This window comes from Alternaria infectoria, assembly GCF_024043175.1.
Source record: "Alternaria infectoria strain BMP 0036 chromosome Unknown scaffold_1, whole genome shotgun sequence".
In the NCBI taxonomy this organism is placed as follows: Eukaryota; Fungi; Ascomycota; class Dothideomycetes; order Pleosporales; family Pleosporaceae; genus Alternaria; species Alternaria infectoria.
In genome coordinates, this window is record NW_026250690.1 from 3,655,277 (window position 1) to 3,679,654 (window position 24,378).

At 50.4% G+C, this 24,378-nt stretch overlaps 8 protein-coding genes across 8 annotated transcripts; 4 read left to right on the forward strand and 4 right to left on the reverse strand.

The window, feature by feature from the left end:
• Positions 1 to 10: 10 nt before the first annotated feature.
• Positions 11 to 487, forward strand: RPL34B (60S ribosomal protein L34B; the record flags this gene model as incomplete). The annotated part of the gene is made up of 3 exons (XM_051492633.1): positions 11 to 34; positions 118 to 231; positions 281 to 487. 3 exons carry the CDS (start codon positions 11 to 13, stop codon positions 485 to 487), a joined length of 345 nt encoding a protein of 114 aa, XP_051358145.1.
• A 1,240-nt stretch (positions 488 to 1,727) lies between these two features.
• On the forward strand, positions 1,728 to 4,223 carry J4E92_001221 (uncharacterized protein; the record flags this gene model as incomplete). Its single annotated transcript, XM_051492634.1, has 4 exons — positions 1,728 to 1,922; positions 2,126 to 2,961; positions 3,009 to 3,286; positions 3,334 to 4,223. The coding sequence occupies 4 exons, from the start codon at positions 1,728 to 1,730 to the stop codon at positions 4,221 to 4,223; spliced, it is 2,199 nt and encodes a 732-aa protein (XP_051358146.1).
• A 2,220-nt stretch (positions 4,224 to 6,443) lies between these two features.
• J4E92_001222 (uncharacterized protein) lies at positions 6,444 to 8,292 on the reverse strand (the record flags this gene model as incomplete). Its single annotated transcript, XM_051492635.1, has 2 exons — positions 6,444 to 7,054; positions 7,104 to 8,292. 2 exons carry the CDS (start codon positions 8,290 to 8,292, stop codon positions 6,444 to 6,446), a joined length of 1,800 nt encoding a protein of 599 aa, XP_051358147.1.
• Positions 8,293 to 12,511: 4,219 nt separating this feature from the next.
• On the reverse strand, positions 12,512 to 13,673 carry J4E92_001223 (uncharacterized protein; the record flags this gene model as incomplete). The annotated part of the gene is made up of 2 exons (XM_051492636.1): positions 12,512 to 13,331; positions 13,393 to 13,673. 2 exons carry the CDS (start codon positions 13,671 to 13,673, stop codon positions 12,512 to 12,514), a joined length of 1,101 nt encoding a protein of 366 aa, XP_051358148.1.
• A 1,322-nt stretch (positions 13,674 to 14,995) lies between these two features.
• On the forward strand, positions 14,996 to 16,981 carry J4E92_001224 (uncharacterized protein; the record flags this gene model as incomplete). The annotated part of the gene is made up of 5 exons (XM_051492637.1): positions 14,996 to 15,204; positions 15,254 to 15,491; positions 15,538 to 15,804; positions 15,852 to 16,238; positions 16,292 to 16,981. The coding sequence occupies 5 exons, from the start codon at positions 14,996 to 14,998 to the stop codon at positions 16,979 to 16,981; spliced, it is 1,791 nt and encodes a 596-aa protein (XP_051358149.1).
• Positions 16,982 to 17,309: 328 nt separating this feature from the next.
• Positions 17,310 to 19,923, reverse strand: SPB1 (AdoMet-dependent rRNA methyltransferase spb1; the record flags this gene model as incomplete). The annotated part of the gene is made up of 3 exons (XM_051492638.1): positions 17,310 to 19,634; positions 19,683 to 19,856; positions 19,906 to 19,923. The coding sequence occupies 3 exons, from the start codon at positions 19,921 to 19,923 to the stop codon at positions 17,310 to 17,312; spliced, it is 2,517 nt and encodes an 838-aa protein (XP_051358150.1).
• Positions 19,924 to 20,203: 280 nt separating this feature from the next.
• On the forward strand, positions 20,204 to 23,093 carry J4E92_001226 (uncharacterized protein; the record flags this gene model as incomplete). Its single annotated transcript, XM_051492639.1, has 2 exons — positions 20,204 to 22,438; positions 22,491 to 23,093. 2 exons carry the CDS (start codon positions 20,204 to 20,206, stop codon positions 23,091 to 23,093), a joined length of 2,838 nt encoding a protein of 945 aa, XP_051358151.1.
• A 256-nt stretch (positions 23,094 to 23,349) lies between these two features.
• J4E92_001227 (uncharacterized protein) lies at positions 23,350 to 23,775 on the reverse strand (the record flags this gene model as incomplete). Its single annotated transcript, XM_051492640.1, has 3 exons — positions 23,350 to 23,420; positions 23,469 to 23,571; positions 23,626 to 23,775. 3 exons carry the CDS (start codon positions 23,773 to 23,775, stop codon positions 23,350 to 23,352), a joined length of 324 nt encoding a protein of 107 aa, XP_051358152.1.
• Between the last annotated feature and the right edge of the window lie 603 nt (positions 23,776 to 24,378).

The window sequence follows — 24,378 nt, forward strand, 5'->3', positions numbered from 1 at the left end:
ATCTTTCACAATGCCGTCCAACAGACTCACCTACGTACGTCGCACCGCACTCCCGAGCCCTGGACCAGGCGAATGAGGATCTTGGGATTGTTGGAAGCAAAGACTGACATTGGGCAGAGGCGTCGCGCGCCCTACAACACCAGGAGCCAGAAGGTCCGCGTCATCAAGACCCCCGGTGGTGAACTCCGTTACCTGCACATCAAGAAGAGGGGCACTGCCCCCAAGTGCGGTGTAAGTTAGACCCGGAAGGATGCAAAGGCTTGTTGTTGACAGTTTGTAGGACTGCGGTACCAAGCTCCAGGGTATCCCAGCCCTCCGCCCCCGCGAGTACGCCCAGATCTCCCGCCCCAAGAAGACCGTCCAGCGCGCCTACGGTGGATCGCGATGCGCCGGCTGCGTCCAGGACCGCATCGTCCGTGCTTTCCTGATCGAGGAGCAGAAGGTCGTCAAGAAGGTCCTCAAGGAGTCCCAGCAAAAGAAGCGTTAAGCGGTTGCATTGAGTGTCAAGGGGTTTAGCATGTCAAAACTGGGTCTTCGGTGTTCATGTGCATTATGGGCAGTCTCCTGGTTCGGTCGGCTTTTACGATATCAAGATGATTTCTACGTCACTCCGCCAGGATGTAGCTGAGTAGGGTCACGAATACATCCACAAGCTACACGCTATGTTTCCCGACAGACTGCGGTGTGACACTATGATGAGGACTTGGTGGCTTGCATGCTGTTCAGATCTTGAATGCTAGTATGGTTATCCAACATCCTTTAACATGTGCACGAGGTTCAACAGCGGCCAAGGCAGCGCCAACAATCCACACTACCATGTTCAACCCAGGCCCGTCTGAATGCACCTGCAACCTGCGTCATGATAGTGATAGCATGCCCTGAGCTTACACCTTACCACTGGTCCTCATGCAATAACCTCTTCGGATGGGAAATCACATCAGTACGACTTGGAAATCTCAAACTTTGCGACCTGATCTAAAGATTGAAGTTGTGATGGCGCCCTATAGAAAGAAGAAATGAAACAGGTCTGTAGCCTATATTGACATAAAAGCGTGCGAAGTAAATGACCTAAAGTTAATGTAGGGTCTAGGGTGTTCAGTTTTTCCCTTGAATGTGGTGACGGGAAGAACCAGTGTGCCCATTCTCATCTTTCCCTCCCACGTTCTGACGATGCATGCATTAACCTTCTGCCAACACGTCCGATGACAATAATGCAAGCGTGAATGACCTCAGACTTTGATGGTCCTGTTTCGCGCGCTCTCACGCTCCTACGCATGCGACATCGAGAATCTTTTGCGCACCAGGGCTAGTCCTGGAATACCCAGCCAAAACGCGAAAAGTCCAAGAAACCGGTTCATAACGCGTAGGTGTAGGGCCCGGATAGTTACGGTGGAGATTGCCAGAACGAGGCTTGCCGCGATTCAGCATGGGTGGTTGCAGGCTATGATTGGAGAGTCAGAACCAATTCTGACAAGCTCGCCCGCGTCTGAGAGCCCACAGTTCGGCGGCTTCCTGCAGGAGCTTGCAGCTTGTGATAGCAGTCAGGCGCGCATGATCGAGTGAGTCTCCCACGGCATTGGAGTCAGAGTCGTGGCCAGGCAGCCGGTCAAGTTTCGCACGCGCTTGCGGCCTCGGACTCCCTCTGCTGGACCCCCACTTCTACCTACCCTCACAACCTAAATTCCCTGCGATATCGGTCGCATATGTCGAACAATATGCTGCATTCCATGTCACCAACGACGCCCGGACTAAATGGACTGCCGCATCCGTTCCAGAGCCCCAACAGCACCCACACCAGAGGATTCAAGCGCTCGGCTAGCAGCGACGATGATGAGAATGGCGACGGCGATACGCGGCCCTCGTCGTCGTCGCGGCGCAATACCGCGGTGAAGCGCGCCTGCAACGAGTGTCGCCAGCAGAAGGTAAGTTCTTTTTTTCTACATGCCGTCCATGCGCCCATGGAGAAGCTCAATCCCAAGCCTGGGCGCCCGCGTGCGCGCCACTGGGATCAATGCGTGTGACTGTTTACGATGCTCCGCGCCTGTATACGCCCTGCTACCACCAACGACATGCTGTCAGATGTCAATGTTTCATAATCCCGCTAACGGTGCCATTGCAGCTCAAGTGTAACGTCCAGCAAGATCCCTTCGTCAGCTGTGCGCGATGTCAGAAACAGAACCTGCGATGCGTAATCGAGCCCAACTTCAAGCGTGTCGGCAAGCGTAATAGGAATGCCGAGATGGAGAAGGAGATGGAATACTTGCGAGAGCGACTCGCCATGTACGAGGGCCAGTCTACGCCGAACCAGCCTGTCCTGAATGCTCCGCAGCAGACGTCAGACAACCACACCTTCACTCCCGGCCCAGTTCCCAAGATGGAGGACGACGCCTTCCTACAGACACAACATACACAAGTGGCGGCAACGTCTCTGCTCGACTTGCGCAGCGGATCGCCCATGTTCTTCTCGCTGGGTGCCGGCGAAGTGCGACTGGGCCACAGTGAGGTCAACGAGCTGTTCGCCGAATACTTTCAGCTATACCACCCATTCCTGCCATTCTTAGATCAAGTGCGTTCGCCTGAGGAGTACTACTCGCAGGACCACAAGCTGCTGTTCTGGGCTATTATCGCGGTTGCCGCACGCCGCTATGGGCCACGGCCGGTTCTGCTGAAGGATCTCTCCAAGCCGCTGAGCGATCTCATCTGGGACTCTATTCGAAATCAGCCGAACCACCATGTAGTCAAGGCCTTGTGTCTGCTCTGTACCTGGCCACTCCCAGCAGAGCGGACAGTGACCGACCCGACTTTCATACTGTGTGGCGCTATGATGCAGGTTGCCATGCAGATTGGTCTGCATCAGCCGACGCACCCGGATGACTTCTCCAGAACGAAAATGCAGCTGCGACGGGAGGATATACACGATCGGCTGAGGACGTGGGCCGTCTGCAACATCGTTGCGCAAACGTGAGTTTGTACCATCAAAGTATACTGCCAAAGCTAACGTATTGCAGTGTGTCAACAGGAAACGGACAGCCCTCGATAACCCTTTACGATTCGACACTCGACTTCAAAGTAGACGACGAAGAGCACATGCGCATTATCCCACCCACACTGTTCGTCCGCCTTCGCCAGGAAATGGCTGCGAGCAGGATCAATAAGCTCCTGTACTCCGCCAACAGCCATCGCTTCGCCGAAGGCGCCGCCACAAGCTACATGAGTCTAGAAGCAGACCGCCTCAAGGAAGAGCGTGTGAAGGAAGAAAACAGCTCCCTGGACGGGGTGGACAGCGGTATATATGACACCCTCATTCATTGGAACTTCTCTGACTTCAAACAGGCCTGGAAGAACTATACCACTACGCCGTCTCCTTACATCTCCATCTGTACTCGTTCTTCAGCCCGGAGATACGGCTCGAACGGCGGGACGACCTTGTCGCGCTGTACTTCGCCGCGACGGCCTATCTGGAGCGTGTCTTTAAGATACAACACGAGGGCAGGCTGCCTTACGTTCCCTACTACGTCATGCAGATGGCTCTTGCAGCCGGTTTCGCCTTGCTCAAGCTCCTCAACTCAGACTTTGCCAGCAAGCTTCCCGCGAACAAAGGTCGACAATTTGTTCTACAGACTGTGGATGCGCTGAGGAAATCCAAAGTATGGTCGAACGATCTCTTGGATCGATTCGCCGAGGTTCTGGCACAATTGTGGAAAGAAAGTTCCCGCGGCCGCAGCCTACACAGCCTCTCACAGTCGCCATCTCTCAGTAACTCAGGCATGAGCACCATGTTCAATCAGCACAATCAGCAACAGCATCAACAGCAGCAGAACCAGAGGCGACCAAGCACTGGAATGCTAGATGACCCTCTCGGCCTAATCATCCGTAGTCGGATGAGCATGAGTGTGGTCTTTGACTGCGCGTTCCGCTGGCGAGAAGCGCAGGTTAGTGGAGCTGCGGAACAGCTCGAAAACACGGTCATGACAAACCCCACGAATCCGGACTCCTCCAGTAATTCTACACCGCCGCCTGGCGCCGTGGAAAACCCGGCTCATACCTTGCCCAATTTCAACCCACACATCAACACGCTAAGTATGCCATTGCAAATGCCCAATGGCATGGCTAGTGCGAACAGCTTCGAAATGTTCGATTCAGTCTCCTGGTTATTGGACACTCAGCCTGATTGGACGACGTCGTACGGCAATGGCAACTTTGGTAACGAGTTTGGAGTGTAGCAGGCCCACATGATCTTGCTCAGCATGATGGGATTGACTTTCTAGTTTGTCTACTTTCACTCAATTTGGCAGGTGGGGAACTGTTTGCTTGCCCAGAGTGCTATTTGCCCTTGTATTAGCGTGGAGTTTGGAGTTGTGGGTAGGGGAAGGTACGCCTAACTGGTGATGGTCGCTTGGTATTCGGTATTGAGGGAGAGTAGCTCAGTAATGAAGGGAAACTCATCGGTATGGACACAACTTTATCTTGGGAGGTATCTCTACGGAATCAGATTCTTGAGGCATACATAACGCCGAACTTCGTCGAATCATCATGTTGAATGTGATGTGTACGTCCAAGGTAGAGTTCGCCTCTGAGGCACATCTCGGAAAGGTTATAATTAGTTCGGTCTCGCCTCGATGCAAAGAAAAGGAACCTCAAAGGTACACACGTATTGTGTCCAGGGTCATGGTTGCTCCTGCCGTAGCCTCCTCAAATCACTCCTTCCTCAGCCTCCAGCGGCAAGCACGAATAAGCGCCTGCCCGAGCGATCCCAGAAAAATGCGACGTCTCGTCAGATCACCTCCACAACAAAGACCGAAGCAGTTCTCAACTCTCCCGTATCGCCATGACCTCGACCACTTCCCCGCCGTTCTCCCTCGCTTCTCTATCTAACGACCGTCACCCGCGCGTCCTCGAAGCCCACATCGTCATACATATACTCATTCTCAGCACCGCGATCCTACTCCTCATGCAGCTCATCTCGCACACGGCTGCCGCCGAAGCAGTCGAAAGCTATGGTATGCCGAAAGAAGCGAAGAAGGAACTCATGCGAATGTTCTTTGAACGAACGGCAGTTTTCAGTTGGGTCTTTATCTATCTGTTTGTGAGTTTGAGGAGTGAGAGTCTGGTACGATAAGGGAGTAGGGATCGGAACTGAGGTCGGGGAGGCAGGACTGACCGTCAGTGTCAGTTCCCGATATTGACGTATGATAGGTACCGCTGGATGCGCTGCACGCTTCGCTGTGTATTGGATGGTATGCGGATCAGTTCCATCAGGTACGGAGGGAGAGGGACGTGGGTAAGAGGCGGAGAGCTACAAAAGCATGGCTGAAAAGGTTACGGCAGCGCTTTCCCACATGGTGGAATCAGCAGTCGGAACGTCTCAAGAGAAGAGATGGAGAACAAGAAGAAGAACGCTCGCAAAGACCCGCACACGACATCGAACGTCAGCCATCAAGCCAAAACTCTACACTCCGAAACCGCACATCATCACACTGGACCAGCGACTCAGACAACCTACTGTCTTCATCTCCACGATCCCCGCGTCAGCACACGTACCACCCCTTCCTCCACCCGGCCTACAAGCCCCTAGCTCACAACCTCCTCCTCAGCCTCTGGGATACAATCATGTTCCTAACTCTCGCCTCCCACATCTACGTCTACGTATCCAACATCAAGCCTGGCCTCGCTTTCTGCATCGGCAAATTCCACTACCCTCTATGGCATTTCATCTTCCTTCAAAAGGGACTTTCGTTCCAGGCCCGCTGCAATCGCGTCAACTGGGGTATACACAGTGCAGGTGGCATATCAGCGACGGGCGCGATGTTGCTAGCTTTGTGGCATGTATGTGCACTGGTGTGTAGATTTTGGGGTGGTGTGGGGGAGGGGTCGATACGGAGGATGAAGAGTAAGATGAAGGGAAGAAAGCATAGGGGTGGCGGAGAAGGTATTGGCATGGCAGATTGGCAGTACCCACCGCGAGATGTGGATATACGGTCGAGAAGCTCACTGAGGAGAAGTGTCAGATCAGGAACGCAGTCTGGCACGCAAGCTGGCGCGGAAGGTGGCGAGAGGAGGGAAGGTGCGCTTGGCAGGGAGGAGATGGGGGTTGGTATGACGCAAAGAAGGAGAACGAGGAAAGAGAAGAGGGATGCGAGTAGTGACAAGAGGAAGGAGAGTAGAGGAAGTAGGTGGAGCTGGCAGACGGAGGGGTTCTTCGAGTGTTTGGCTTGATTGGTGGTGCCGCATCGCGGGAGATATCCAGGGTGAAGTTGTATACGGAAAATAGTTGAATCTTCTCTTTTGCCAATGATTATGAAGATCTGGGTTGCTTGTCAACTAGGTTGCTGATGAATTCAGCTGAAATTGAACTGTAATTTGACGCTGAGAGCTAAATAGTCTACATCAACCGGTATCTCTTCTGCACCCAAAACGCCAAAGCATGCTAAACGACTTCAAAATCAATGTCCACAGCCACACTCCTCACCGTGAACAACACCACCATCACCTCTCTTCTTATGATCACCTCCATAGCTCGCGAGATGCGTCTGTCCATCCAGCCTCTGCCCCTCCTCAGGGATCTTGCCCATCCAGCTAACCTCCGTACCATTGACATCCAGCACCTTCAACCCTGTGCCCTTCTCCCTCAGCTCCTTAGTAACAGCCTCCACATCCACATCCAGGTAATCCCTCAAAAAGTCCCCAACCTCAGTGTTCTCGTGGTTACCCACCAGCGCCTTGGCAGCCTCGGGGTCCGAAGAGTATATATTCACATCTGCGCCGCTGTGGCCGTGGGTCGACCAGCCGGTTTGTGAACGCCGGGAGACCATGTCTGCGTATTGGTATAGGGAGGTGATGGGCTCGGCAACGAGATCAGCGACTTCCTTGTCGGTGTAGTCGTAGATGCCCAGACCGGATGTGATGGAACTCCGCACAAAGTTGGCCTTGTCCTCGTCAGATGGGCCGGCGAGGAGGTACTTTGTGTATTCGAGGGCGAGGCGCTCGGCGGAGTGGGAGGCGTTTGCGAGGGGGGAGGGGTACCAGAGGTATTCGGGGTAGGATGCGTGGAGTTCTGGTGGCTGTTAGTGGGGGTTGCTACTGGAGGGGTGGGGAGAACGTACGGCGGGCAACAGCTAGTCCACCTGTCTCGTGGTCCGAGGTAGAGACCATGACTGTCTCTGTCTTCTCGTTCTTGATAAAGTCCAGTACGCTGGTAACGGTCCTGTCGTATGCGAGCACCTCGTGTACCTGAGCAGCAGGGTCATTGTGGTGGCCTGCGTGGTCGATTCTTGATCCTTCAATCATAAGGAAGAAGCCCTTGTCGCTGTCCCTGGTCGCATCGCTGAGCGCCTTCATGGCAACCTCGGCCATCTCGTGTAGGCTAGGATATATGTCGTTCTCGTTGCGACGGTCAATCTCGTAGGGAATGTCTGTGTCGGCATAAAGTCCCAAGATGGGCAGATCTAGGCCCGCTCCTGTTTTCAACATATCAAAGCCCGCGCGGTCGTCGACGTATTTGTATCCTTTCTTCTTGGCCAGTTCCACGATATCCTTGTTGTCGGCGCGGCAGCTTGAGTCGACCGTCGAGTTGGGCAGGAAGTGGCATCGGCCGCCTCCAAACATCAAATCCACGACGCGCCCAAGCGGGTAGTCTCCGACCATCTGTTCTGCGATGCGGTCTTCTTCCGATCGCATGTTGACGTGAGCGGCGAAGCATGCCGGTGTCGCATCCGTGATCCTCGTGGTCACAACGAGACCAGTCATGTATCCTGCCTTCTTGGCCGCTTCCAGCACTGTGCCGCATGGCTCGTGGTCGGGTGTTACGGAGATGGCACCGTTGTAGCTCTTCTGCGCACACGAGAATGCAGTCGCGCCTGCCGCCGAGTCGGTAATGAGAGAGGAAGAGGATCGTGTTCGCGACTGTCCGATAAGGTGTTGATCGATAACGAGCTGCTCACTCCAGGGTGCGCCGTTCTGGAACTGCATGAAGGATCTTGTGAGCGACAGCGAGGTAGGGCCCATGCCGTCAGATACCATGAAGATCAGGTTCCTCTTTCCGTTCGCATGTGAAGCCTTGGAATCGGAACCGGCCTTCTGAAAGATGACGGCGAGCACGATGACGGCGGCGGTTGCGATGACAGCCCAGACAAATAGACCTATTTCTCTCCAGAACTTCCATGATCGCGGCCCGTCCTTCTCCGTGTGTGCTGTTGGGCGGCCTGTGAGCAGCGCTTCATCTTCTGCTATGTCGCGCTCTCCGCTGATGTCCGAGGACGCGCGTGCAGAGAGGAGTGGGCGAGCGCCGGACATGTTCGTGGGTGAAATGTGGCAGACGCTCTATTCGGAAAGGCAAAGGTTGTGTGTGGACTAAAGGAGTGTCGGGGTACTTCAAGGGAACATGGCGCTGGGTGTTGAGTCAATCTATCGTCCGTCACTCTGTTGGGAGGCCACGAGATGTCGCGCCGGCTGATCGACATTGGGGTGGAACACTTGCGGGGACGTGCGCCTCGACGCTAGGAATAGCATCATCTGAAGGTGAGGCATGACCGCATCTTCTTATTTGCGCGCTCGTCTCGTAATAATCTAATTATAATAACTTTAATAGTATATTAAGTAGTTAAGTATATAATAACTATAATTTACTAATAAAGTCTAAGCTAGTATATCTTTATATATATTTATAGTATAATTTATTAGTAAACTAATAATCTTATAGCCTATAAACTAGTTCTAAAAGAGTAAAGTCTATTACTAGCCTACTAAAGAATGTATAACTAAAAGTTTTATCTACTCTTAAAAGTATAGCGTTAAGTAAGCTAAGGCTTAGAGCCTTAGTACTACTACCTCTAAGGTAGTTAAAGCTTTTAAATTTAGACTAGCTATAGAGCTATCTTAATACTAAAGTACTCTATAAAAGAATTTTAATACTAATTTTTAAGAGAATTATAATATAATTATATACGCTTATTAGCTTATAACTAATAAAGTAATATATTTTAAAAGTTTATAGTTAAGATATATATACTAAAATCTCTTTTAGTAAAAGTGCGCTTCTTCTATTTTATAAGTTACTACTTTTAAGAATTTAAAGATATATTAAAGATATAAGTAGCTTAAATTTAATACTAAACGCTACGCTAGTTAAATAATTTATAAGTCTTTTTAGCGTTTATAAGAATAGAACTAATCTCTTACTAGTTATATTACCTTATTTACTATTACTTAACTAAATTATTTTATTATTATTTAATTACTTTCTTCTAAATTACTTTACTTTTACTATATAAAGCTACTATAAGCTACTTTATATCTACTAAAAAAGAGACTATTAAAAAGGCTATTCTAAAGGCTATTCTAGTAGCTATAAAATAAAATACTATTTATATAATATAAGATATAATTTAGGCCTTTTACTTTAAGTATATACGTCTTAGTACTATTAATACTATTAATACTTTTATTATTCTAAAAATATATTTAGCTAAAGTAAAGTTTTTATTTATTTATTTTCTTATTCTTATATTTAAGAAGCTCGCTAATAAGATATATAAGCTATTTTAGAATAGTAAGTATAATCTTAATTCTATAAACTAAGTAGAAAATTATCTAATTAGTAAGCTAACTAAGAAAAAGCTATTAATTACTATTACTATTTATATCTATAATTTTATATATATAGTAAGGCTTAATACTAAGAAGCCTTTACTATCTCTATACTTAGAGTAAGCTATACGCTAGTAACGTAAAGCTATTACTAGAATTTTAAGTATAGAAGATAATAAAGAATAAAATACTAGAGATAAGGCGTTTATAGTATATTTTCTTTTACTTAGTACTATTACTTAGATAGATACTATAGTTGCGTATTATAGTTACTTTAGATAAGACCTATTAGCAGCTATTATATTAATATTACTAGAGAATAGAGATAAAGTTATAGTTAATAGAGAATAAATATAGCAAGTTCTATTAGTAGTATTTCTATTACTATATATTATCTTAGTTATTACTAGATATTACTAGATATTTCTAGTTATTTCTAGTTATAGTATAAAGAAAGTTATATAAGCAAGTGTAGAGTTAGTCTATACTATAAGCTAGTAATAACTTTATTACTAATAGTAATATATTCTAAATTAATATTAAAATTATTTTAGTAGTTCTAAAAGAGACTAGCTTAGAGTCTTTTAACACCTTTTAATATCTTTTAATATCTTTTTACTATAAAGATAACTCTAAATTAGACTTAAAGCACTATTTATAGTATAATAATAAGTTTTTAAAATAACTTTATAATAAAATAGCTTATACTATAAAACTATAGTTAAAATTTAAGTATATAAAGTACTATTACTATATTATTTATTTTTATCTAAATTTTTTATTATAGTAATACTATATTAGCTTTTAGACTTAGCTTTTACTAATACTAAACTATACTTACTTCTAGTACTAAAATATTATTTTATTAATAACTTAAATAAAGTAAAAAAAATATATATACTAGTAGTAGAGTACTTTAAAAGTAGCTACTATATTAAGCTAGTTAAGCTTTTATACTATAAAATTAGTTTAAGTAAAATTTATAAATAGCTAAAAGTATTAAAGTAATTACTACTAATAAAATATAGTAATTAGCTAGTATAATAATATTAATATTATATAGCTAAAGATTAACACCTTAAATAACTTACTATTATAAATACTAGTAAATATAACTTTTATAAATAGAAACTAGCTACTTACTACTAATAATATAATACTTATAGTTATAAATACTATTATAACTAAGTATAGTAAGTAATTTAATAAACTAAAATAGTAGTAGCTTAAAGTAGCTAGTAAGTATAAGTTAGTAAAAATAATAAAATACTAAAGTAAGATTATAGAAGAAAACTTACTTAGAGACTAGCGTCTTAGTAATAAAATTACGTTAAAACATTAGAAATATTAGAGTAGCATAACTGCTGTACAACACTAACATAATTCTTGCCGTTGTAACAGTTTGTTAAATACTCAAAGGCAAAGAAGATGGGGTCGTTCACAGATGTCATAAATGGAAACTACATCGCGCTGCACAGCTAGATGGACCCTTAACCACTCTTCCACCCCCACCCAACAACACCATCAAACTCCAGTTCCACTTCCCCATCCTCTCCAACCTCTTTCTGTACGATACTTTTCATAGCACCATTCAAATCTTCTAGGATTCCCTCTCGCTCGCCCTGCCACCATGTACTCCTTACATATTGCAGCGGAAACTGCATAGTCTCCACGAAAACATCTGGCGTCCCAACGCGCACAGCTTTCTTCTCATTAGAGGTCCCTACTCCTCCCAAGCCCACTGCTTCAAACTGCTGTGCCAAGTATGACTCGTCAGCCCAAAGTCCGCAGAACTTTTCTTGCAGTTCCTCACGCGAGGGCGAGTAAGGCTGTGGGGCGTTCGTGAGAGCGATGCTGCGAGTGAGAAGGCTATCCCATGACATGCTTGACCACGTTGCAACTGCTATGTATCCGCCTGGGCGCAACAGTGAGCAAAGGTGCGTGAGTGTCTGTGCGGGGAGCATGGATATAGCGAAGGAGACGAATATATGTGTGTATGATGCCTTGGGGAGAGCTTGGGTTATGTCTGTCTGGAAGAAAGCATTAGTATCAACCCAGTGCTGGAGCGTCCGCAGACACGGATAACTCACATTCCCATCCACAATCTTCGTATCCAGTTTCTTCCATCCCTGCGTCTCTCCTCGCGCTCTCAAATGTTCCAACATCGGAGGACTGATGTCAGTGCCCAGCACTTTCAGCTGTTCCCACTGCTCTTTTGGTACTGTATCGTAGATTTCCTGTGCAACAACTCCCGTTCCACATGCGAAATCGAGTATATTGGCTTCAGCTCCTGTTTCGAGATAGGCAGCTATTCCTGATTGTTGGACGATGGTTTTGACATAAGGGCGAGTCGCTTTCTCGGCGTTCTTGTACTTTTGCGCGGATTCAGCGTCGAGCAAACTTGCCATTGTGTATCGAGACGTAGTATGGGTCATTTTCGATGAGCTGGATATCGGGATGTGAGTTGGATTTGATTTGGTGTGTTTTGTGTGATGCGATTAACATGAGGGCCGGCATCCCTCATATATACGATGGCTGAGCATCGCCCGGCAGCACTACATTGCAAACCCTCTTGCTCGGAGACAATGTCAGTGAGCGTATACGATCGGGCGTATAGAGAAAAAGACTCCACAGTCGATGTCAGCTGTGCTCACGTATGTCTCCGAGAGCGATTTTGGTGATCTCGGGGACTTTACACGACAGCCTAGCGGAACAGTCCAATAACCAGTTTCAAAGCCCCATGCATTGTTGCGAGGCACTCCAGGGTTTCGAAGGTGCTGGAGCTGCATCAATCTTTTATGAGAACGTAGGATGGGGAGAATTTGTTTAAATATAATGGGTATACCTTTTCGATCGTCCATGTAAATGCTGACACCCCAAACTCCGCGCTATGCTAACATTGAAATTCCTCATGATTTTCTTTCATCTAAATTTCCTCGGATGAAGTCTCCAGCCATTGACCAAAGTAGACGCACGTCCTTGCTGAGATCTCACCCTCGTTGCCGCAAAGATCGAAAACGGGGCAATTACCGCACGGTGCATCCACAAAGCCGTTGTAGACCTTGGTGTCGGTAGCGCGTAAGACGGTGCGGTAGTTTGTGCCAGAGATCTTCTCAAGCCGGTCGTCGAGAACCATCATCTCCAGAAGTTGCTCCATATCGTCCTCCCGTACGGTCTTGCCACGCAGGACCTCCTTCGAGTTTAGCCAGTTGGCTACAGAGGCTGCTGTCGGATACTGCGGGTTGTGTCGGTGGACGAGCTTGGATGTGTTTGGGTCCTTTGCGGGGTTGTAGGGCTTCACGGCTGGCGCCTCTTCTATGTCTCGCACGGCGCCCAGAACCTCGGCCTTCTTCTGAGCGATAGCAGCTGTCCTGTCGCCCGTGCTGTCATAGTCGTTCCAATTGCCGGGCACTTTGATGCAGGTTTCGTTCTCCACATGCTGAGCGACGATGCCCGATATTGTTTCAATCAGTGCCATGTCGAAGTCACCCTCTGACTGCCATGGGCCACCTGCAATGTCTTCTGATGGTTTCAAGTGCTTCAAGAGGTACATCTTCCGGTTGGGGAACTTGACGCTCATGACCGACTGCACCAAGTCCTTCGACTCCAAGCTCTTGAGGCATTTTGTGAGGGTCTGTTGTGTGACATTTGTTTTGGCTCGGAGGGATTTGGACCAGATGCCGTCGGCTTGTACTGAGTCGATGTGGGAGTAGAGGAGGCGTTCGTCGGGTGTGAGTCGTCGCAGTCTGAGAAGGGATGTCTGTCAGAAGAGTTCAAGATGCCATGTCCGCGACATTATACACTTACTTGTCGGCTTCTTCCCTTGTCCTTAGTTTCCAGCACATTTCGCCCTCGAGGCTCATGAGCTTCAATAAGTGGCGGTCGCATAGCTCTTGCAGCAGCACTATTAGCTGAGCCACAGTATCTGCGACCTGCATGTTGGAAAGGTCGCGCTGGAAGAAGATCTGGCCCGCAGGCCGTTGCGCGCATTTGTCGTATAGAGCATCGGCGGGGCTGATGACTTCGGTCGCGGAGGTTTCGGTGGGCTCCTCCTTGGGCGCGGGCGACGGCGCTACTGCTGAAGCCATGGTGTGCAATATTGGACGGAAGTGGTGCTATCGGTCGGGCATGCGAGTATCACGAGAAGTCGCGAGTGCGTTCAAGTCGCGACATGTGAATCACCAAAAGTTTTGAGTGGAGACCGCGGCGAACCACGCCCAATCACGTTTCTGTGGCGCAAGCACCCGCTCGAGGTCACCCACCATCCCAGGTTCACTTTCGGAAAACCCTTGTTCGTAGACAACTGCATTAAAGCGAATCGGATAGCATGCACCTCGTATCAATTATAGCAGCTACACCTCCCATGGGCTATCATAGGCTCGGCGGCATGCTTTCGAGCTTCCAATTTCCCCACGGGACGCAGATGCGGGGAATGTCACACCGAACCTACATCCTCGTCGCGTCGCCCACCCCAGACTTGCTCAGTGCGCCAACGAGCTGCTCCGTTTCGAGGTGCATGTGCATAATGCGCCGTCAGAGTTCCCGTCACGGGTGTTCCACCATCCAGTCTGCTGGCATCGACTATGCTGTGGACTAACGTTGAGACGTTCGAGTGGCTTGATCTGGCTCGAGACTCTATCGCAGCTGGAAGTAGACCGCACGAGTCCAGACCCCGCATGCGTGTGCCGCTAGATCAGCAGCGTAACCCGGTTAACGACTGTCGAAAGAAGCCCGAACAGACTACTGCAGCACGGGAAACGTTAGACGATCGTCCTTCGAGCATTCGACCATCCTGCAACCACAGATTGGTGACGCATCTTCGTACTGTGAAGATTAGCCGGTCGCTGCATACAGAAGTCTGCTGAGTGTCGATATCGCGTACAGTCCGTAGTATTCATAACTAGCTGTCTGCACGATCCACAGGTTCCCTTCACCAGGGTATCAAGTTCACGGGACTCCCGGTTACCGTCATCCGGGTACTGCCCCATCAGCCTCCTCGAGACCACAGCATTCAGCCTCTACCGAACACCCCCGACTCCGGGGCTTCCGCTGCTTGACGCCAGAGCACGTGGATCTAGCTTGCGCGTAGCATTCTGGCCCGATGAAGACGTTCGAAATACCAGTCGATATACGAGAACTTGCCCTTATGTAGACAAAGTAGATCATTACTCTGCATTTCCAAAACGTGGCGCTGACATGACAGTGTCCCCGGCTATCTGGAACCTGCCTTCACCTGGGCACGCATGTCTCCACCTAATTCTGGGGTACCCCAGATTTACACCCATGATTCGTGAGCCAGTTGCATGATAAAGATAACCCAGAGCCCAGTGTGGTTGCACAACTCTAGCCTCTGCGTTTCCTACGCACCCTTCCACAGAGGCAGTCAACATCGAACCAACATCAATCCATCATGGCGGAAGAGAAGCAATACCGCGAAGAAGTCACCACCACCAACGAGAGCCTCACTCATCAGCATACCGCCAGCAGTCACGGTCTTCACCATGATCATGTCGCTCAAGAAGCCCTTGGTGGCCATACCGCTGATTTGGGCAAGTCATACTTCACAAGCATCAACTTCATCGGCACTGTCGTGGCCACATGTCTAGCGCAAATCTCTGGGTAGGTGCTTCCATTAATTACTGGAGATGAAGGTACTAAAAGTTTCCAGCTACCTGGGATGGGTTCTCCCCGCAAACACATTGAGCCTCATCAACGCGGCCATCGGACCGTCCCCGGACATCATCTGGGTCGGTATTTCCTGGACAGCTGGATTCGCCATCGGCTTCACACTTGTCGGTCGCCTGTCGGATATCTTCGGTCGTAGATGGTTCTTCATCTGCTCGTCAATACTCGGTCTTGTTGGAAACATCATTGGCGCGAGTGCACAGAGCATTAACATGCTGATTGTATGTTCGACTGATTACAGCCTACGATCGATACTGACTGTTCCAGGCAACAAACTCCATCAATGGTCTTGCCGCAGCTGGCCAACTTTCATTCCACATCATCCTTGGCGAACTTGTTCCAAACTCTTTGAGAGGTCCTGTGAATGCTTTCGTGCTGTCAACGTCAGTGCCATTCGCCGTCTTTGGTCCGCCAGTAGCACGATCGCTCTACCAGACTACCGAGCTGCAATGGAGGTGGTGCTATATCCTCGGATGCATTGTCAACGTACTGGCAATTGTTCTATACTTCTTCTTCTACTTCCCCCCAACATACGTAAGGAAGCCCACTTCAGCCAAGACAAACCCGACTAACAAACGCAGGAAATGCTTCACGTTGGCGGCAAATCGAAACTCAAACAACTCAAAACCCTTGACTGGATGGGTATCTTCTTGTTCTCAACTGGTCTCGTCGTCTTCCTCATTGGTATGAACTGGGGCGGCTCTGCATACCCATGGAAGAGCGGCCACGTACTGGGAGCACTGTTCGCTGGCTTTGCCACTCTGGTTGCTTTCTGTTTCTGGGAGGCCTACGCCCCAGGACTGGAATATCCCCTTATTCCTCTACGTCTGTTCAGGAACATCGAGTACGACGCCAATGTCGCCTGTGCTAGTCTGGCAGCCATTGTTTACTACGCAAACTCGATCATCTGGCCTACGATGGTCTCCTCGCTCTTTACCACAGACATCACCAAGATTGGATGGCTCTCGGTAAGTCAACCAAAAATTATACCATCCTGATAATCTTGTTCTAACAAACACAGTGCGCCGTTGGTGGAGGACTCCTCCTCGGCCAGATCCTCGGAGGCGCCGGTGTCCGCTACCTCCCACGCATGAAGATCCAAATGACCGTCGCAGCCGTCATCACCACCGCCTTCGTCGCCGCGGTCGCTGCCTCGGACGAAACCACAGAACAACGCACAACCGCCCTGCTCCTCATCGGCACCATCGCCGCAGGCTACATCGAGAACCTCACTCTATCCAGCACAGCCTACCTCTGGGACCCCGCTGACATCGGTCTGGTCACTGGTGTCATGGGCGCTATCCGAACAGGTCTCTCTGCCATTGCCACGAGCATGTACTCTTCCATTCTCGCTACCGAGTCTGCAAAGTATATCCCGCAAAAGGTCATGCCTGCTGCGCTTGCTGCTGGTCTTCCTGAAACGTCTCTTCCGGCACTTTTCACTAGTATCACAGCCGGTGACTTCAGTGCTGTACCTGGTATCTCGCCTGAGATCATCGCGGCAACGGGACAGGCTGTCAAGAGTGCGTATGCACTTTCCTTCCGCACGGTATATCTCTGCACACTTCCGTTTGGCGTGCTGCTTATCATTGCGGCGGTGCTGTCGCCGAATGTCGAGCAGTATCTTACCGATGAGGTGGCGAGGAAAATGCATGGTAGGGGTGATGAGAAGGGCGATCAGGCTGTTATGAAGGAGGTTGTCGATGCCTGAGTAGGCAGATCTTCGAGCTTCACAGGTAGCATGGATGTCAAGTTCTCAAAGAACTGAAATGAAATGAAATGAAATGAACTCTTTTCCTGCTAAGGCAGTCCTCGAAGACTTTTATCCTCGTGATTCAATGTGCATGCCTTTGATATTTAGCGGTGTTGCACTGATCGCATACCTGGCGAAGTGGCTTTTCCTGCAGTCATCACGCCATACGTAGCACCATATTGACAGGACATATCAGTCCATACCATTTCTTCATTGCTATAATCAAAAAGAAGTCAAAGCCGCACCCTCTAATGCAGACCTAAAAACTCATACACAACGCACCACTTCACCTCTTCTTATTCCGCTTAGCCGCCCTCTTCTCACCCCGCACATCCTTCTTCAACCTAGCATCCACCATCTTATACTTACCCTTCGTACCCTTGGGCCTAGTCTTGATACCCTTGTTACCACCCCTAGCCACAATAACGCTGACCTTCTGCTTAGGCTTCTTCTTTGCAGCTCTCGACATCAAGCGTGCAATACTCTGTGCCTTTTCCTTCTCCGTCATACCCTCCTCGTCGGCGAGGAGCGCAGACTTCTTCTTCAGCTTCTCCATGCGCTGGGCGGCCTTGAACTTCTTGCGGGCTTGCGCTTCGCGGACCTTCTTGATGGGTCGTGCGTTCAAGGCGCGCAGTTTCTCCTTGATGGCAGAGGCGGCGGCGGCGGTGGTGGGGCGTTGGAGTTTGGAGTGCTTGTTTTCGTCGTCGAGGAACCAGTCTGGGAGGCCGTCGACGTCGCGGAGGGAGTAGCGGTTGAAGGATTCGTCGAGGAGGTCGTACTTTGTCTTTTGGCCTGTGGCCATTTGGTGAGCGAGGGTCATGGCTTCGGCGGTGATGATGTCGATGTCTGGCCTGCCGTTCTTCATGGGCATGCTGTCTTGCTCCCATTGATCTTCGTCGCGCTTGACTTCTTCGATCTTGTCGTCATCGTCTGAGGATTCCTCGTCGAATGCTGAGGGTGAGGCAGTCTTGGTAGCCGTTCTTATGCTCAGTTCCTTCTCAGTAGCTGGCGCGGGTGTGGCAGATTCGTCCTTCATCTCGGTGTCGCCTTCAACGTCGATGCCACTGTCATCGTCTTCCTCTTCCAGGTCCTCAAGGCCATCGATGCCCTTGAAGATGTCCTGGTCGAAGAACCGTGCTGCGCGTTTGGTGAGACCGGTCTTGGGCTGCTCTTCGTTGTCGAGGTCGGTGATTAGGTTCTTAGGGCCTTCCTCCTCGTCATCGCTCCAATCGCTTTCGGACTGTACAAGCTCTTCGTCGTCACTTTGTTCCTTTTCTCCGTCAGAGAAACCATTCCACTCTCCATCATCGTCCTGTTTCCTCGCACGCTTTGCTCTGTACTTAGCGTCTCGCGCTGATCTCTGCTCAACGTATTCGCCGTACATGTTGTCAAGGTCTCGTTCAAGACGATCCTCTTCGTCGTCAGTCTCCGGTTCCTCCTCTTCTTCCTCTGGCTGTTCGCGTTCAATGACTTGCGCCATTCTACCCTTGGCGATCCTGTTGAGAGCACCGGCCTTGTCGACTGCCTTGAGGCCGAACATGGAATCCTCGCCAGTTGGTCCGGCCTGTTCCAGACCGATCTCGAAAGGTGTAGCCATGTTCATTTGTAGACGAGTGATCTCTTTTTGCTTCCGCTCGTTCTCAGCTCGGCGCTGCTTCTTTCTCGACTTTGAGTCTTTCTCCTTCAGTCGCTCCAACTCCTCTTGAATCTGCATCTCCTCGTCCATCGACTCGATCTCAGCGACCTCATCGCCTTCTTGCGCTTCTTTGGCCTTGGCCTCTTCTTGAGCCTTCGTCTTCTTGGTCGCGAAACCGAAGATCTCGCGCACCCTCAGACGCCAGCGCAGAAGGCGCTTGAAGTCGGCGCGACCCAAGACCTTTAGATCGGCACAGCAGTCCCTGATTTCCTTTGTGGTCTCCGGAAGCTTGTCGATGGTCGCGACAGCGATGTCGCCGTTCGGCTTCTGTTCGAAGCTGAGCTTGTTCAAACCACCCAACATGGCGATGGGGTCGGTCGTTTGGATGAAGTCAGAGACAGGCACCTCCTTGAACTGTGTCCAGTCGCCCTCCTCGTAACCCTCACGCTTCCTCTTCTTGACTTCAGGCTTGAAAACCTTGGCTTCGTTGTTCGGGGTAGGGTCTGAGAGTTCGGCGAAGACACTGCGGGCGTCGAGGAACTTGGGATCGAGGTGCTTCGGGGCTTTGTAACCGCGGCAGACGACGAAGATTTCGGCGGAGACGTTTCGGGAGGACGGTGGCTTGGTTGCTTCGACCTTTGTGAATAGCTGGTTAAACACCCAGAGGAGCGAGTTGTAGTCCTTGGATCTGAAGATCTTGGTAACGAAGGTTCCTCCTTCGACCAAGAACTCTGTGGCCAGCTTCATAGATTGTAGAACGAGCTCTGCTTGGGTGAAAGCATCCTGCACCCAGGCAGTTCCGACGTTGGGCGCACCATCGTGGAGAACAGTGTCGCACTTGAGATGCTTAAGATGTTGGCGCAGAGTCGCTCGGCACTTGTCCGTGGTAATGTCGCTCTGGAAGGTGATGCATCGCGGGATGGGCTTGATCGGGGCGAGATCGACACCGACGATGAGGGAATGCGCGGGCATAACCTGGGGGTTTTAGCATGTAGGCGCATAGTGTACAGAATAGTAACCTACCTCGGAAGCGACCTGACACCATGATCCAGGCGCAGCGCAAAGATCGATCAAGACTTTGCTCTTCTCGAGGAAGTTGTACTTCTTGTTCAGCTGGATCAACTTGAAGGCGGCACGCGCACGATAGCCCTTCTCCTTGGCGAGCTTGTACCATTTGTCGAGACGACCTTTTCCATGCTTTTGGGGATTAGTCACTATCGCCAGTAATAATTCTGTACTTGCGCACCTTCTTTTGGATCGCCATTGCTGCGGTTTGGCGTCGTGGTACGGCGGGCAAAAGTTCGCGCTACAAAATTTGGGAAGCCCGGCAATATCGCTAGGCGGTGGCAGAATGCACGCTATCAGGTACGCTAACCCAGGACTAGTGCACGGGATGGGCCCACATGCGTCATTGCTGGCTCAGCACGACGCGCCTGGTCCACCTCGGGATGAAGGTATGCTGCCAACTTCACGTGTCTTGCCCGTGCTGATGCTTGCTCCAGCGGTCGCATCGCCTTCTCAGCTCCTTCACCCTCCCTGCCGGAATGAACCCACGCAAGAAGTCCAAGCCAAACCCCGAGGCTCCCTCCGACGCATCCACCAAGGCCCCAGCAGTCCCACAGGATGCAAGTACGGCCGACACTACTCCCAGCAGTAGTGACATCTTGCCAGATGCACCCTCGGACCAGTCGGTAGCAGCGTCAACGTCCTCAGTTGGCGCCACAACACCGACAGCCTCCGGCACACAGACACCGCGAGGCAAGAGGTGGCTTTCGGGCACGGGCAGTTGGCGGTCGAAAGCGCCTGCCATAGTCCAGACCGCGAAGGAAAGCATCGGAGTCAGCGGGGGCGCGACAGGCGAACTACCTGATGAGGAAGCGAAGAAGCCAAGAGACGAGTCGCCCAAGAAGTTCCTCACCAAGCGCAAGTCGAGCAAGGGCGATGCCATACCCGCCTCCATCACCCAGGTCAACGTATCCTCGGACGGTCTCCTCGACGAAGCTCCAAAGCCAAAGCCAAAGTCACTAGACGTCGAAGAAACACCCGCGTCCCAAGTTTCCGAACCGCCGTTACCTGCCGAACCGCCCAAATCACAAGTGGACGCAGCTGCTAGTGCATGGGGATGGAAGTCTTGGTGGTCACGCCCCGACGGGTACGCAGACCCAGCTAAACTCAAAAGTGAGGCACACTCAAGTGTTGATGAGGCTTCCACCACGCCACTTCCTGGACCGACACCTTCAGAAGAGCCAGATGCGCAAACGAAGGGCCTAGATGTCGGCACTATCCAACCCGATACCGATCAGGTCGCAGATGCAGATGGGAAGGATACGCCGAAAGAAGCGGCACCTCGTTCGGATACAGAGTCAAGGGCTATAACATCTACAACTGCCAAAGTCCTGGCGCGAGCTGCATCTGGCTCTTGGTTTTGGACGTGGAGTAGTGCGCAGAATGCGCAGGCGAATCCACCTCCGGTCGAGCCTCCCACTGAGAACAACGACTCAGCCAAAGTCGATACTGTACCGCAGACTCTCCCCGAAGCACCTGCCGAGATCGAACCTACTGCGCCAGAAGAGACAACAGCATCCACCGCCGCGGACGCGCCTATTGAAACTCCTCAAAAGAGTACTACGGGGACATCAAAAACCTCCGCATGGGCGTTTTGGTATAGGGGCAAGCCAGAAGACGAAAAGAAGCCAGGCGAGGCTGGACCGCAGAAGCATGTCGGCGAGGTCGCGGTGTTCGATACCCCCTCACAATCGAACCCAGAAGCAGCGCAGTTCAACGAGCAAGAGCAGCCCAAAACAGACACAGAGACACCCAAAGAACCACAGCAGCCACCGAAAGAAGAACCGGTGACCAAGAAATCCTTTGCATCGTTACGAGGCAGACCGAAGACAAAGCCTCCCGCTAAAGACACGCCAGCAGATACCCCGACGTCAAGTAAGCCCGCTACGCCGACGAAGGCCTCACCAGTGCTCGAGCCTACGAAACCCGAGACGAAGCCCGACGCCAAACCCGAGACAGGAACTGCTGCTAAGCAAGCGCTCAAGCAGGCAGCGAAGGCCAAGCAAGGACCGGCGAACCTCCTGCTACCAGAGTTCAGGGCCACCTACCAAATGGTCCAGCAACCAAACTTCTGGAAGCAAATCCGGCGATACTTCCTCGGGGGCGAGCCTGCGACCCCTCACCTACATATCAACCCGGCACCGCCAAAGATCAAGAAGGCTGTAGCGATTGGCGTACATGGCTTCTTCCCTGCGCCCATTATTCAAAAGGTGCTAGGGCAGCCGACGGGTACATCAATTCGATTCGCGAATGCAGCGGCAGCAGCGATTAAAGACTGGACCGAAGCGCGGGGATACAGTCCAGAGATTGAGCAGATAGCATTAGAAGGAGAGGGCTTCATTGCTGAGCGCGTCAACTCCCTGTGGAAACTCTTGCTGAACTGGATTGATCACCTGAAGCAAGCCGACTTCATCTTGGTCGCTTGTCACTCGCAGGGTGTGCCGGTAGCTATGATGCTTGTCGCGAAGCTCATACAGTTCGGATGTGTCAACGCAACGAGAATCGGAGTATGCGCTATGGCCGGTGTCAACATGGGTCCATTCATCGAGTACAAGACGAAATACTTCGGCCCTACGGCTGCCGAGTTATTTGAGTTCTCCAACCCTAAGAGTCTTGTTAGCCAGATGTATCTCGCAGCTCTAGACGAAGTCCTTCGATTTGGTGTGCGGATACTCTACGTTGGTAGTATCGACGACCAGCTGGTCTCTCTCGAAGTAAGCAGACCGTTCTTGAAAAGAAGTTTTTGCGCTCACTAACACATGTCAGTCGTCAACTTTCTCAACGCTATCGCATCCCTACATCTACCGCGCGGTTTTCGTCGATGGCCGCATCCATGCGCCAGACTTCCTAACCCACCTCGTTGGCTTCGCGCTGAAGCTACGCAATCTGGGCCTCCCCGATCACGGCCTCATTCGAGAACTCTCCCCCGCCCTCGCAGGCTCACTATATGGCGGCGAGGGCCACTCTCGCGTCTACGAAGACCCTGCTATCTACTCCCTAGCCGTCCAACACGCCCTCGAAACAACATCCCTACCGACACCAACAGCGACTAAAGAGCGACCGAACACCGCGGGCAGTTTCCAGGGCATCAACATCCCCATCATTGGTGAGAAACTCGCGAATAACAGTAAGAAGGAGGACGTGTTCAAGCTCCGGGTGAATCACTACGAGCCATCTGCCACCACAACAAACCCAAACCCTTACTTCTTACCTTGGGCGATGAGAGGGTTGCTAGAAGAAGAATTCGTCAAGAAAGAACTTGGAGATGAGGTTGAGAAGTTGCTGGGCATGTTTGAGGCGTGGAAGCCAACTGGAAAACAGCTCAAAGACGTCAAGTTTAGACTCGAGGGAGTGCGAAGTAAACTCTAAGCACCTGATCGAGACGGCAATGTTTAGTGTAACTGTATGAATAAGCGAGCGTTATCTGGTTTGGGTAGGCGTTCTTGAGGCGCTCAATTCACGTGGCGGGAAGATACCATACAACGGGCGTAGAACACGTTACATATTGAATTTATACGATCGATTTGCATATGTATACACATCTGATCATGACTTCCTTCCTCCACTGCATGGTGACGAGTAGATCCACTGTGTTCATCCTCGAACGCCTCCCAACGATTGATGTTTAGTTGTCATCGTAAAAGATCTCCTTGTACCGATGTGTAGCATCTACAACAGCATTTGCCGCATTGAAGTCTACTCTTGCGTCAGCACAAATTCGACTCCGCAAGGGAGGGCACATACCGATGTTCGTCCCAAAGTCTGTAGCAGCTTGTACCTTGACATGTAGATTCTGGTCTACTTTGCCGATGATCTCTACTGCGTGACCGACGGCGAGGTGTGAGTCCTAGCCGAGCAACATTAGCTTGAATGATGTGGAGCCGGAAATGGAATTACTTACCCTGTTCAGAATAACATCAACGTTGCCTCCGGCATCAATGACTGCTGTCTCACCGCGCAGTTGTACGACTTTGCCTAGCATGCGCACGATGCGGTGTTGGAAGTTTGATAGGTGTGGGGCGAGGATGCGGGGGGTTTGTGGGTGGTCCATTGTGCGCTAGTTATTCAAGACTCTTTCGCTGAGGAATTTGGTGGGCGCTTGATGTAGCGTTAATGTGGTGTGCTTCTGCTGGGTGATTGTGTGTGGCGGTCGGAAATGGTGCTGCGTATTGTGGTGTAGTGTGGTCTGGACGGCAAGGTGGAGATGAAGGCAGGTTTGACGCGTCGCGTAAAATGCGCTAGCACGTGATGGCGCTTGAGCTCCTGATCGTATCTCGGCCAGCGGGAATGAGACGGAACCTCCACACCCGAGCTTCTCAAATCGGAACCATAAATCCTCTAATCAACAGACATAAACATGGATGTTATCCACAGGTACGATGTATCACCTTCACTAGGGCAAGCCCGCACCTCTCTGCGGGCATTCGGCGCTCACATATCGCGACGCGACTTCACATAACGAATGCGTGTTCTTCGACCTCGAGACTGCGATCTGGTCATGCGCAAACTGGACTCGGTTTCATCTAGCACCCCGATATGTTCTCGACTTTTTCTCGAAACTGGTCCGTCGTCATACAGCTCCATTTGCTCGTTGGTAGCAACCCAAAACATGTTCGCTTGTCTAACCGCAAGGCACAATCAATATATTGATTGA